The sequence below is a fragment of the Chiloscyllium punctatum genome, chromosome 4 (genome assembly GCF_047496795.1).
Source record: "Chiloscyllium punctatum isolate Juve2018m chromosome 4, sChiPun1.3, whole genome shotgun sequence".
Lineage (NCBI taxonomy): Eukaryota > Metazoa > Chordata > Chondrichthyes > Orectolobiformes > Hemiscylliidae > Chiloscyllium > Chiloscyllium punctatum.
In genome coordinates, this window is record NC_092742.1 from 65,185,411 (window position 1) to 65,197,852 (window position 12,442).

The following is a 12,442-nucleotide window of genomic DNA, read 5'->3' on the forward strand; positions in this document are numbered from 1 at the left end:
AGCCTGCATAGGGAATGTATATTTCACTGATGTCTTGCACACACATGACAACCTTCCAAAAGAAGGATTCTGCTATGTATTAACTCTGTACCTGATGGTGGTCTTAATAAACAAACAGTGAGCTCAAATTACCAGACACCCACTCAAACTTCCACGTTGAGAGCTCTTGGCATCTTTCCTCACAGCATGTGGAAGGATAGGAGGTTGATTATTAATGAGGCAAAGTGTGTAGTTAATGTGGCCAAGAAGCAATAATCACCCTAAAAGGCATCTTGCTGATGCCTCATGAGAACCTTGGAACTCTATTGGAAAATGACGCTAGCTGTTCCCAACTTTGAAAAAGGCCTCACAGGAATTCCTGCATGTTTCTCCCAGATTTCTCACCAAATCCCATATTGTTCAGGACCTAGTAAGATTCCACCTTTTGCTTTGCAATCTATTGACCTAGCAATACTCAAAAAAGAACACTAATTGTTTTCTCTGTCGCCACCTCAAATTGCATATGAACTTTCAGTGATAACACAATGGCAAAACGTCATAGCAGCTCCTTGATCAGTTATTTAAACATAGGGCCTCTAAATAGAATAGCCTTGCTTTGACCTCCTAGTTCATTGATACAATTCATTTAATGCAGTAAAGCATCTCAAACTGTTTATTAAGAATTATATCAATAAGAATGTTTTGATAGCAAGTCACTTAAGGAGTAATCACAAAAGATGAACAAAATCATGATCAAAGCAGCAGTTTTTTTTAAAGAACTATTAAGGTCAAGAGACACAGAGGTTTCAGAAAGGAAATCCTGAGGAGAGGGTCAAGGCAGCTCAAACACAACCATCAATAGTGGAGCAATTAAAATCAGAGAATATAAAGGGGGTCAGATTTGGAGAAGTGGTCAAATATTTATAGGGGGTCAGATTTGGAGAAGTGCTCAAATATTTATAGGGATAAAAAAAAGGCCACATGTGAATGCAAAGATGAACATTTTAAAATTGAGGTATTGTTAGACTGGGAGTCAGTGCCAGACAGCAAGTATGGGGTACTGGCTGATTGAAATTCAAGAGAGTTTAGATACAGGCAACACAGTGTATAATGAGTTAGCATGAAAGGATTCAGATACATACTATTTTCTTTCTTCTCCTCTTCCTTTAATGGTTGAAAGGAAATTTTCAGGTGAAATCTCAACTCTATTGATAGTACACATTGCTGTCATTAGTGCATTGGCACTGGATCAAGTGAAAGTTAAAGGTGTTGAATGGTCTGCTAATGAATTGAAATGTTTTTTCCTGATTGGTGTTGTGCTTCTTAAGTTTGTTGGTGTTGCACTCACCAAAACAATTGGAAAGTATTCTAGCACACTCCTGACATGTGCGTTGTAGATATTGAACAGGCTTTGGAGGTGCAGGAATCATTACATGCCACAAAATTTCCAGTTTCTGAATTTCTCGTGTAGCCACTGTATTAATACTGCTAGCCCATGCATATTGCTGATTATGGTTGATTCAGTAATCATAATGTTATTGTTTTTCGAGGGAAGATGATCAGATTCTCTTTCATTGGAGACATTCACTGCTAGCACTAGTGTAGCACAATTGTTTCTCACCATTTATTAGTCCAATCCAAATATGTCTAAGTCCTTCTGCAGATATACATGGATTGCTTCAGTATCTGAGGAATTACAAATGGACAACAGCTGCAGGCAGATTGCTGAACTGCTGTGAAAATCTGCGGTTCTCAGAGTACTGGCATTCATGTGGCTACCTGGAATCAACTTGAGCTTACATGGCAACAAGTGTGAGTCTCAGTACCTCATTTGAGAATTCCATTGCAGCATTGAGATCTGTCTTTGTCATAATGGAAGCAGAGTCATCAATCAAAAGACATTGCACCAATGCTGGACGCACAAGTGTTTTTATGAATGTTCTACTTCCAAACTTTTGCACACTTTTATATTTAGCTAAGAGTTGCACACATTGCAATCGTGCACCTCCTCATCTATCAAGACTGTGTATTTGTTTATAGTGGTTCAAGAGAAGTCATGTCTTAAAAATACAATTAACAATGAAGTGGGCTATGACTGAAAAGCTAGGCTCCAAGCTCCAAGTTGGAGCTAGACTATAATGACAGGAATTTTGGCGATAAGTTTACAAATACACCTAGCATCTTTACATGCATAGCCAACAAGCAGATCATCTCATGAATATCCCCATGATTGGGACAAATCTCTGGATTTTTCTTTTGTTTACTATCCAGCATTCAACTAATGAGTAAACCTGTTTTAGTCAACTTATTTTATGGACATGAGCTAAGAGATCCTCTGAAACTAGTCAAATAGCAGTTCTTTAAAACAGAGGGACAAATCTTCCATAAAACAAAAAAAAAACAAAGAACTGTGGATTCTGGAAATCAGAGACAAAAATAGAAATTGCTGTAAAAACTCAGCAGGTCTAGCAGCATCTGTGGAGAGAAATCAGCAATTTCTGTTTTTGTTTCTTGTGACTAATCATCCATGTTAGTTTATGTATCATTGTTAAATAATCAGCTCAAAAGTGCCTGCAAAATGGCTCACCAGCACCTTATAGCTTCACAAATAACCATAAAAAATTAGGCTAATAGCATGACAACATCCCAGTCAGGGATAAAGTGTTAGAATCATTGAGTTTACAAGGTTAATGACTGAAAGTACAATTCATTGGTCCATATCGGGTATTCAAAAACAATTGGTAAGTAAATTATTTGATTGATATCGCATATCACTAGAAAAAGAAATGCAGTGTCACATCAAAGTGTTGAAGGAATATCATTGCCTAGAGGAGTATAAGCAAGCACAGGTATGCCAGGCAGCAAGGAAAGTGCAGGCTGAAGATGTAATGAAAATCAGGTGGGAGGCAGCCATGACAATTCTGAAATTGAACATTCTACCATCTGGTTTGCAGACACTGAATTATTCGCAAGATTGGATGTCAAGCTTTCATACTTAGAGGCAAAGTCACGAGGAGACCTAACAAGGCTACTAAAGGAATTCAAAGGACTAAAATCTGTGTGTACTATCTTAGTCATACATGGTGTGGTGTAGGGGAATGTCCTTCGAAAAAGCAACATCCATTCTGTTTAGGTACGGTGAAATGATCCAGGTGAAAGCAGAAATGCAATATATTCTGGAAAACCCCCATAGTAAACCTATTCAGAGCAGGTGGAGGTCTCCAATTAATTAGGGTGATTCTGGTAAACCAGGTTCTGCACGAATTACAGAAAGTCAATACAGTAGGAAAAACAGACTCTGACCCAATTCCTTGCAGGAAGACTGCACGGTTAGTATCATATTTGTCACCAAAACACATCTGACAAAGAACATACCGGTATGTTCTTTCAACAGCCAGAGCTAAAGAAATGTCAAAATTAAATTACAAATTGCTGGAAAATGTCAGCAAGTCTGGCAGCACCTATGGAGAGAAGGCAGAGTTAATGCTTCAGGTCTAGTGACCCTTCTTCATAACTGAAAGTAGCTGAGAAAAGGATCGTATAAATGCTAGGTGGGGGGAGGTGGAAGGAGTAAAAGGTAAGCCTAGGAGAATGAATAGCTGCTAATGGGGGTTGTTAGAGGCTGACAGTGGGTTGGTAGCAGCCGATGTGATGACAGGGCCTAGTGTGTGGGGGTTGGGGTAAGGGCATGGGAGAAGGTGCTCAGGCCCAAATATTATTGAAGTTGATATTGAGTCCAGAAGGTTACAGAGCTCCCAGGTGAAAAATGAGGTCTTGTTCTTCTAGCTTGCATTGACTTCACTAGAACTCTGTTGCAAGCCTGAGACAGAGATGTTGGCCAGGAAATCAGGCAGGCAACTAGAAGCTTAGGGTCATTTCTACAGACAGAATGTAGGCGTTCAGCAAAGCTGCTCATCTCGTCTGCGCTTCATCTCCCCAGTGTAGATGAAACCACATTGTAAGCAGCGAATACAGTACACTAGATTGAGTGAAGTGCAGGTAAATTGCAGTGGCACTTGAAAGGTGTGTCTGGGGTCTTAGATAGTGAGGATAGAGGTAGCTATTACACCTTCTGCAATTGTTTGGGAAGGTGTCCTGGGGCTGTGGCAGGGTGTTGGCAATGGAAGAGTAGTGCACCAGGGTGTCCCAGAGGGAACAATCCCCATGGCAAGCTAACAAGGGAGGGAGAGGGAATATGTGCCTGGTGGAAGCATCCTGCTGGAGATGGCAGAAATGGTGTCTGATGATCTTTTGGATATGGATGCTGGTGGGATGGTAGGTGAGGAGAAAGGGGATCGCTAAAGTGTTGGGTACCGTGTTTCCTGACCAGCAATTTCTGATTTGTTTCTGATTTCCAGCATTTGCAATTCCTTGCTTTCTTGTTAAAGAAATATCAGATTTAGTCAAAAAGAACGGCCTTGTCTAATGATGAGTGATGCCACTCAGGCGAGAAAGTGTCCTAGCAGTTTTCTAGAGACTGATAAACTAAGTAGTAATCAATGTTCCTAACTATTAATCACTTAACTTGATGTCTATTTGACATTGATACCTTTAAGGACCACTTGGAACAACTGTTGGCTCTGCTTATAATATTAGTCTACTGATTTGGTGTTAAATCTTACAAAAGTATATTTACAAATGCATGGGCTTCCTAACCTTGGGAATATAGTAGAGGAGGGACAAAAACTGCTAACATAGTAAAAGTAGAAATATTAGCAGAGTTCCCTAGCCTGTAAGACTAAATAGGGAATCATAGTGTTTCTGGGTGCGTGCCATTACTACCTGATATACAAAATTTCAGCACCCAATGTCTGCTATGCCTGATATTTCTTTAACAAGAAAACAAACAATTGCAGATGCTGGAAATCAGAAACAAATCAGAAATTGCTGGCCAGGGTGGCACAGTGGCTCAGTGGTTAGCACTGCTGTCTCACAGTGCCAGGGCACCCGGGTTCGATTCCAACCATGGGTGACTGTCTGTGTAGAGTTTGCACATTCTCCCTGTGTCCACATGGGTTTCTTCTGGGTGCTCCGGTTTCCTCCAACAGTCCAAAGATGTGCAGGTCAGGTGAATTGGCCATGCTAAATGGCCCATAGTGTTGGATGCATTAGTCAGAGGGAAATTGGTCTGGATGGGTTACTCTTCGGAGGGTTGGTGTGGACTTGTTGGGCTGAAACAGTGTTTCCACACTGTAGGGAATCTAATCTAATCTAATCACAGAATTGCTGGAAAAGAAAGTCAAGATGCTAGAGAAGTGCCATGTATCTTTTAAGAGAGTGAAAACAATTTTGCCAATGAATCAGTGTTCATTGCCTTAAATTTCACTAAGGCTTTCAAGGAAGCAATTGATGCTGATCATAGGAATCTGGGTAGGTCTGCAGAAGCAAGTTGGATACTTTTCTAAAATACAAAGTTAACACCAAAAAAGTAGAAAAAGAAACTCTGGAATTGCTACTGGCTCTTAAATATTTTGAAGTGTGTGTTCATCATTGCTACAGGGAGACACTTATACCAATGATGATCAATTTACTTTTGCAGAAATAAAATCAAAATATCAGAATGTCAGACTTTATTGATAGAGTTTACTAATACAACCACAACATTTAAAAATTGTCCACTGTGTGAGCAAAACTGATGTAATTGCTGATACTTTGAATTACCTGACTCTAAAGATGGTACCTGGCACAATATGATTTAAAGAGTGAATGACTGAATGTGAATGTCACTTTTTTCATATTTTGGTCAATTAAAACTTTGTAATGAAACACATTTAAAAATAGTGTTATATTTCTTTATAGATGGTGGTGTTATGAAGTCACTTCATTATTAATAGTTCTTGAGGATTTAGGTAAAGATAGAGGTTCATTTGGATATCTCAACTGACGTTTTTTAAAAGGGGTTCCTGAAGAGACATTGGGACATTTCTTTTAAAGACATTTCTTGAAAGTCATATTGTTTGGCTTAATTGCTTGGACTTATTCATTGGAAATCAATACCATAACCACCAAGTAAGGGTCAACCCTGTTCAATGATGATGAATGAAGAGTACACCTGTAGCTGAAGAGGCAGCAGCAGGCACACCAAAACTGAGGTGCCAAACTGGTGAAGCTACAAACACAGGAATACACGGATGCTAAACAATGGAAACAGCATTTCAGAACTTACTAGTCGAATAACAACAGGTTAAAGTTTTGCAGTGCTGAAACATCCAGTTGTGACTGATGCTGAATTTTAAACAACGGAGGAAGAGGTTCACAAATGCCCACATTTTCATTATTCAGGAGCGCAGGATGTTAGCGCAAAAGACAAGGCTGGAGTGTTTGCAAACATTATCTGCCAGAAATGCTAAATGGATGATCCACTACGACATCCCTGCCATCACAGTCAGAATTCATCTAGTCAATACACTCCATGCAATATCAAGGAAGAAAAAAGACCTTGATCGAGACTGCAAAAGCTAGAGTTCCTGACAAAGTTTTGGCTACCTTGATTTTGATTTCAAATCCATCTTGATCTCTTTTCTTTCTCCACAGATGCTGCCAGAGCTGCTGAATTTTTCCAGCACTTTGTGTTTTTATTTTAGACCTCCAGCATCTGTAGTATTTTGGTTTTGCATATAAAATCTTGGCTATGCTCTGAAGACTTGGGTTTGAGAACTAGTCGTGTGTCAAGCTATGCTGTTACAGCATTGATGCAATACTGGGCTCTAAACAACAACATGGAAAATTTTCCAGCTATATTCTGTCCAAAAATGCAGGATAAATGTGACCAATTGTCTTCTTATCAGCCTATAGACACTCATAAACAAAGAAATAGAAGTTACTGTTGATAATGTTGTCAAGAAGCAATTACTCACCAAGAACCTGACCAATGATGCTCTGTTTCAGCTTAGGTAAGACAAAATCATTCAGGCCTATATTGCTGAAAACATGAACGAGAGTGTTATATCCTAGTTGTTGGATGAGATTGACTGCCCTCATTGGTCAGTGCATTGAATATAGGAATTGAGATGTCATGTTGTGGTTGCACAGGACATTGTTGAGGCCACTTTTGGAGTATTGCTTACAGTTCTGGTTGCCCTGTTATAGGAAGGATGTTATTAAATTGGAAAGGTGCAGAATAGATTTACAAGGATGTTACCAGGGCTGGATGGTTTTAAGTATCAGGATAGGCTGGATAGGCTGAGACTTTTTTCCTTGGAGTGTAGAAGGTTGAGGTAAACCTTATAGAGGTTTATAAAGTCATGAGAAGCATGGATAACATGAATTGCAAAGATCTTTGCCCTGGGATTGGGAATTCAAAACCAGAAGTTACAGGTTTAAGGTGAGAGGGTAAAGATTAAAAAGGACTTGAGGGATAACGTTTTCATGCAGGGGATGGTGCATGTATGGAACAAGCTGTCAGACGAAGTGGTGGAGGCAAGTACAATTACAAGATTTAAAAGACATCTGGATGGGTATATGAATACGAAGGGTTTAAAGGTATATGAGCCAAATGAGACTAGGTCAGATTGGAAAACCTGATCAGCATGGATGAGTTGGACCAAAGGGTCTGTTTCTGTGCTGTATGACTCTATGACTATGAGAGGGGAAAAATTTAAAAAGGGATCTAAGAGGCAACTTTTTCACACAGAAGGTGATGCATATATGGAATAAAATGCCAGAGGAAGTGGTAAAAACAGGTACAGTTACAACATTTAAAAGACATTTGGACTGGTACATGGAAAGGAAAGGTTTAGAGAGATGTGGGCCAAATGCAGGCAAATGGTGCTAGTTTAATTCTACAGTGGAACAGACTGCAAAAGGAAACAGTCACAACACTAAAACTTGAAATCTTCAAAATTCATTTCTGGGTTATTCCAACTTTAAGTTTTTCATTACCAAGATCACTATATCACCAGCCATATCTTGCAGAGAAAAAAACTTACAGGTAAGGTGGCACAGTGGCTCAGTGGTTAGCACTGCTGCCTCACAGCACCTGAGTCCCAGGTTCAATTCCAGCCTCGGGTGACTGTCTGTGTGGAGTTTGCACATTCGCCCTGTGTCTGTGTGGGTTTCCTCCGGGTGCTCCGGTTTCCTCCCACAGTCACAAAGATGTGCAGGCCAGGTGAATTGGCCATGTTAAATTGCCCATAGTGTTAGGTGCATTAGTCAGAGGGAAATGGATCTCGATGGGTTACTCTTTGGAGGGTTGGTGTGGACTTGTTGGGCTGAAGGACCTGTTTCCACACTGTAGGGAATCTAATATAATAAAAAGCAGTGAGCATTAATTGGGTATCTTTACCAAAGTATAAACACAATAGGACAAATAAAACCTTGCTCTATGATCGTACTAAAAAAAATCACATTCAGTCCATCAACATTGGTTAACACCATCTCATTTTATTTCCAATTTACGAATTTTATCTTGCATTAATCTTACAACAACAAGACTACTAACGGGCATTCAAAAGTGACAAACAAAATAATTTGGAGCCATGAGCCATTTCTTCATACTCCTTTATAAGCTGTCCGACAATATCTTGTAATGATTTTTTTTCCTTAATTGCTCACTATCCCTAACATAACTTTAAAAATATAATTACTGGCATTGCCTTCCACCAACCTTTCTGCAATTCCAAATTTATTTTACATTAGCTATACCTCCCGCATGACATTGATCTTTAGGATTGAAAACTGGAAGTCTGCTGATGAACCTTATCCTTAAATAAGCAAAACAGGAGAAAATTTTGGATGGAAAGATATGTGATAAAAATGCTCTTCTTCTTCAAAAATGTATATTCATTTCCTTATTCAAATACCAACTTTAATATATTTCTATCAAATACGAAGATAACAGCTGGTCACTGAATGCAGCTTGAAACAGAGTGAGGATTTGGCAATCTGAAAGAATTTAATCTAATAAGGGAGAAGGTGCAGTTGTGACCTTTATAAAAAGCAGGTAGGCTGAGAGAGGGGCACAGTGACCAACAGTGGGATCTAAGAGCTGAAGCTCAGAGGCATTAATTAGATGGTCAACTAAGTGAGTAGTTTGAGAGTTTTCTGTTTTCTTTTGGACTCTAAACAGGGAATCTCATCCTGATGCCTGGACTTAGTTCGAAAATGTAGCTAGTTGCTTCCGAATTGGGGAAGGCTTCACTGCACATCTCACGCAATTTTCCCAAATTCCTCAACATAGCCAGGGAATATATTACAGAGAGGAAGATAAATTGCAAGAGGGAAAATAAAGCATCCATGGCTAAGCAAAGAGGTTAAAGATAACATTAAGACTAAGGTACACCATACTGCAAAGACCAGTGGTAGGCCAAAAGATTGGGAAACTTGTAAAGATCAACAAAAGGTTACTAAAAAGAATAAAGATAAACTATAAAAGTAAACTGGTGCAGAAAATCAAAATGATTCGCAATATGTAAGGCCCCTTCCAGTCATGGCTGACCATGGTTTGCATCCTCGTTGTTCTGGCTTTCTGCTTCCCTGAAGCAATGCCATTTATGACTGAAGAAACCAATGCTGGAGTGACAGTCCCAGTCGCAGAGGTTGTATCTGTATGTGGTCATTGATCTGCTTGAGTTGCTGCACTCCTTCCTTCATGCCCACTTGTCTGCTGCAGCACTCATCAGCTTCTTTCCCCTGTTTTGAGGTGTTGGTTCAGGGTGCTTCTCCATCTTGTGCGGTCAGCTGCAAGCCTTTCCCAGGATTCTGCAACGATATCAAGCGCTTTCATGTACCTCTTGCAGATGTCCTTGTAGCGCAGCTGGGGACACCCAGTGGGTCTCTGTCCAGATGCAAGTTCTCCATAGAGGATATCCTTTGGGGTGTGGCCATCCTCCATGTGGTGCATGTGGCCCAGCCAGCGCAGTCTCTGGTGCCTGAGCAGAGTGTACACACTCGGAAGGCCAGTGCAAAATAGGACCACTGCACTGGACACTCTGTCTTACCAGGATATGCCCAGGATATGGTTGATACCCCTCAAGTGCAAGGTGTTTAGTCTTCTCTCCTGTCTGGCATATGTAGTCCATGTTTCACTGCCGTACAGCAGTGTGCTTATGACGCAGGCATTGTAGACTAACATTTTTGTCTTCACTGTCAGCTTGGGATTTGTCCAAGCCATTATAGCTTCTATAAGTACAGAAAAGGGAAGAGAGTAGCTAAAGTGAATGTTGGTCTATTGGAGTGTGAGACTGGGAAGTTAATAGTGGGGAACATAGAAATAGAGGAGAAATTAAATCAATATTTTGCCTCAGATTTCACAGTGGAGGACATGAGTACCATCACAATTGCATCAGGCAGAGATTATAGAAAGGGAGGCAATTAGAACAATTATCATCAAAACAAAAGAAGTACTGAGCAAACCATTGGAATTGAAAGTAGACAAGTCCCCAGAGTCTGATGGCCTACATCCTAGATCTTAAAAAAAGTGGCAGTAGAGATAGTGGAACCATTGGTTACAATGTTCTAAAATTCTCTGGATTAGAGGATTGGAGAAATGCGAATACAATTCAAAAAGGGAGGGAAGAAAATGGTAGGAAACTGTAGATCAGTTAGTTTAACACCTGTCATAGGGAAATTGTTAGAATCCATTATTAAGGGTACTAACAGGACATGTGTGAATTTAAAATACGACCATCAGAGTCAGCATGGTTTTATGAAGGGTAGGTCATGTTTGACTAATTTGCTTCAGTTCTTTGAAGACATAGCAAACAATGTGGATGATTTGGATCCCATAGATGTAGCATATCTGGACTTCCAGAATACGTTTGATAAGGTGCTGCATAAAAGGTCAATACACAATGTAAGATCACATAGTGTCAATAGAAAGCTGGAATAAATAGCTGTTTCTGGTTTGCAATATTTAGCTTGTGGATGTTCAGTCCTCAAGCCCCAACTATTGACAATCTAGATGAATGACTTGGATACAGGAATAGAAGGTACTATAGCCAGATTTGCAGATGACCCTAAAATAGGTGGGAAAGGAAGTTGCAATAAAGAAACAATAAATTTACAATTGAGTATGGATAGGTTAGGTGAATAGTCCAATTAATTAATAACAGATTGAAGGATTATGGAGAGTAGGCAAGAAAGTGGAATTTAGATCAGCCATAATCGTACTGAATGGCTTAGCAGGTTCAAGGGCTGAATTGCTTAATCCTGGTCCTAGTTCTATGTTCTTACTTGTTACTAAGTTCTTACTATGTTATTTTCTTAGAATAATGTTAGACTGCAACACGTCGCAGGCAGATTGTTGGATTTAACAAATTAATGAAATTTAATGCAGAGAAATGTGAAGTGGGACATTTTGGTAGGAAGACTGGGAATAAGCAATAAATATTAAAGGATCCAATTAAGCAGAGGATACAAGAGCAGAGAGACTTGGTTGCATTTGTGCAAAAAATTGTTGAAGGTGGCAGGGCTGTTTGAGCAAGCAGTTAATAAGGCATAATGGATCCTAGACTTTACATTGGAGGCATAAAATATAAAGCAAGGAGGTTTAAGTGAATCTTTCTAAAACACTGGTCCAGTGTCAACTGGAATATCATGTTCAATTGTGCGCGCTTGTGAAGGTAGATTCAAATGTTGTTTTCAAAAGGGAATGGGACAAATACCTAGCGAGTAGTGCTTAAATAAAGCTGGCATGGACATGACTGGCTGAATGGCCTGTGTCTTTCTGTAATCATTCTGTAGTTCATGCCATTGCAAAATAATACTACAAAATACTTATAAATGTAGAACTTTATATGTCACATGCAATATTGTAAAGTATGATAATAAAATGGAAGTCACTGTTCTAAAACACAAAAAATTAAAATGACACCAACCTCTGAAAAAGAATTCCGTTGAGCTTGTAAGCTCACTTTGACCACTTCAAAAGGGTTGACAACAATACCTTCGGTGAGTCCAGATCCAAGTCCAGCAACTGTAAAAATCTGAAAAGTTGTTAAATAGTACATTGGTAAAAAAAATACAATACAATATTCCTTGAAATTAAATTTTGGTTTTGGCTTAGTGGCAGTACTCTTGTTTTTGATTCAGGTGATCATTGATTCAAATCCCACTTCACAATCTTGAATGCAGACACTTTATTGCTGTACAGGGACATTACATTGGAAGACTGTGTTGTCTTTTGGATAAGACAAATTAGACATCCTGGCAAACATGGGAGAATGTGGAACAAAGAAATGCAGAGCCACAGAGTATGAGACTTCTCTCAGCTTCATCCTTATGATGCTTCCCCATACTGTCAATCACTTCTCTCATCCTCCCAACTGCTCATCTGTGTCCCAATGGACATCTTCTTTCTTAAGCACTTCCCATTGTCTCACAGGATTTGCTATGGTCGTATAACCCAAATATTTAAAATCTCTTCATTGATATTGCAGTCACCAAGCATGTGCCTACTGTTTCCAGATAAATGAGGTCAAAGCTCCAATATGAAGTCAATCTACAAAAGGTAAAGCTTGCCCAC

The 12,442-nt window shown here is 39.5% G+C and overlaps 1 protein-coding gene across 7 annotated transcripts in view; it reads right to left on the minus strand.

Annotated features, from left to right (window-relative positions):
* Nucleotides 1-12,442, minus strand: part of slc25a21 (solute carrier family 25 member 21) — a 565,742-nt gene that overhangs the window by 15,320 nt on the left and 537,980 nt on the right. For all 7 annotated transcript variants that reach the window (XM_072568920.1, XM_072568916.1, XM_072568915.1 and 4 more), the window contains one exon: nt 11,796-11,903. In XM_072568920.1, coding sequence (XP_072425021.1) covers nt 11,796-11,903 — 108 coding nt within the window. The remainder of the gene's footprint in view (nt 1-11,795; nt 11,904-12,442) is intronic.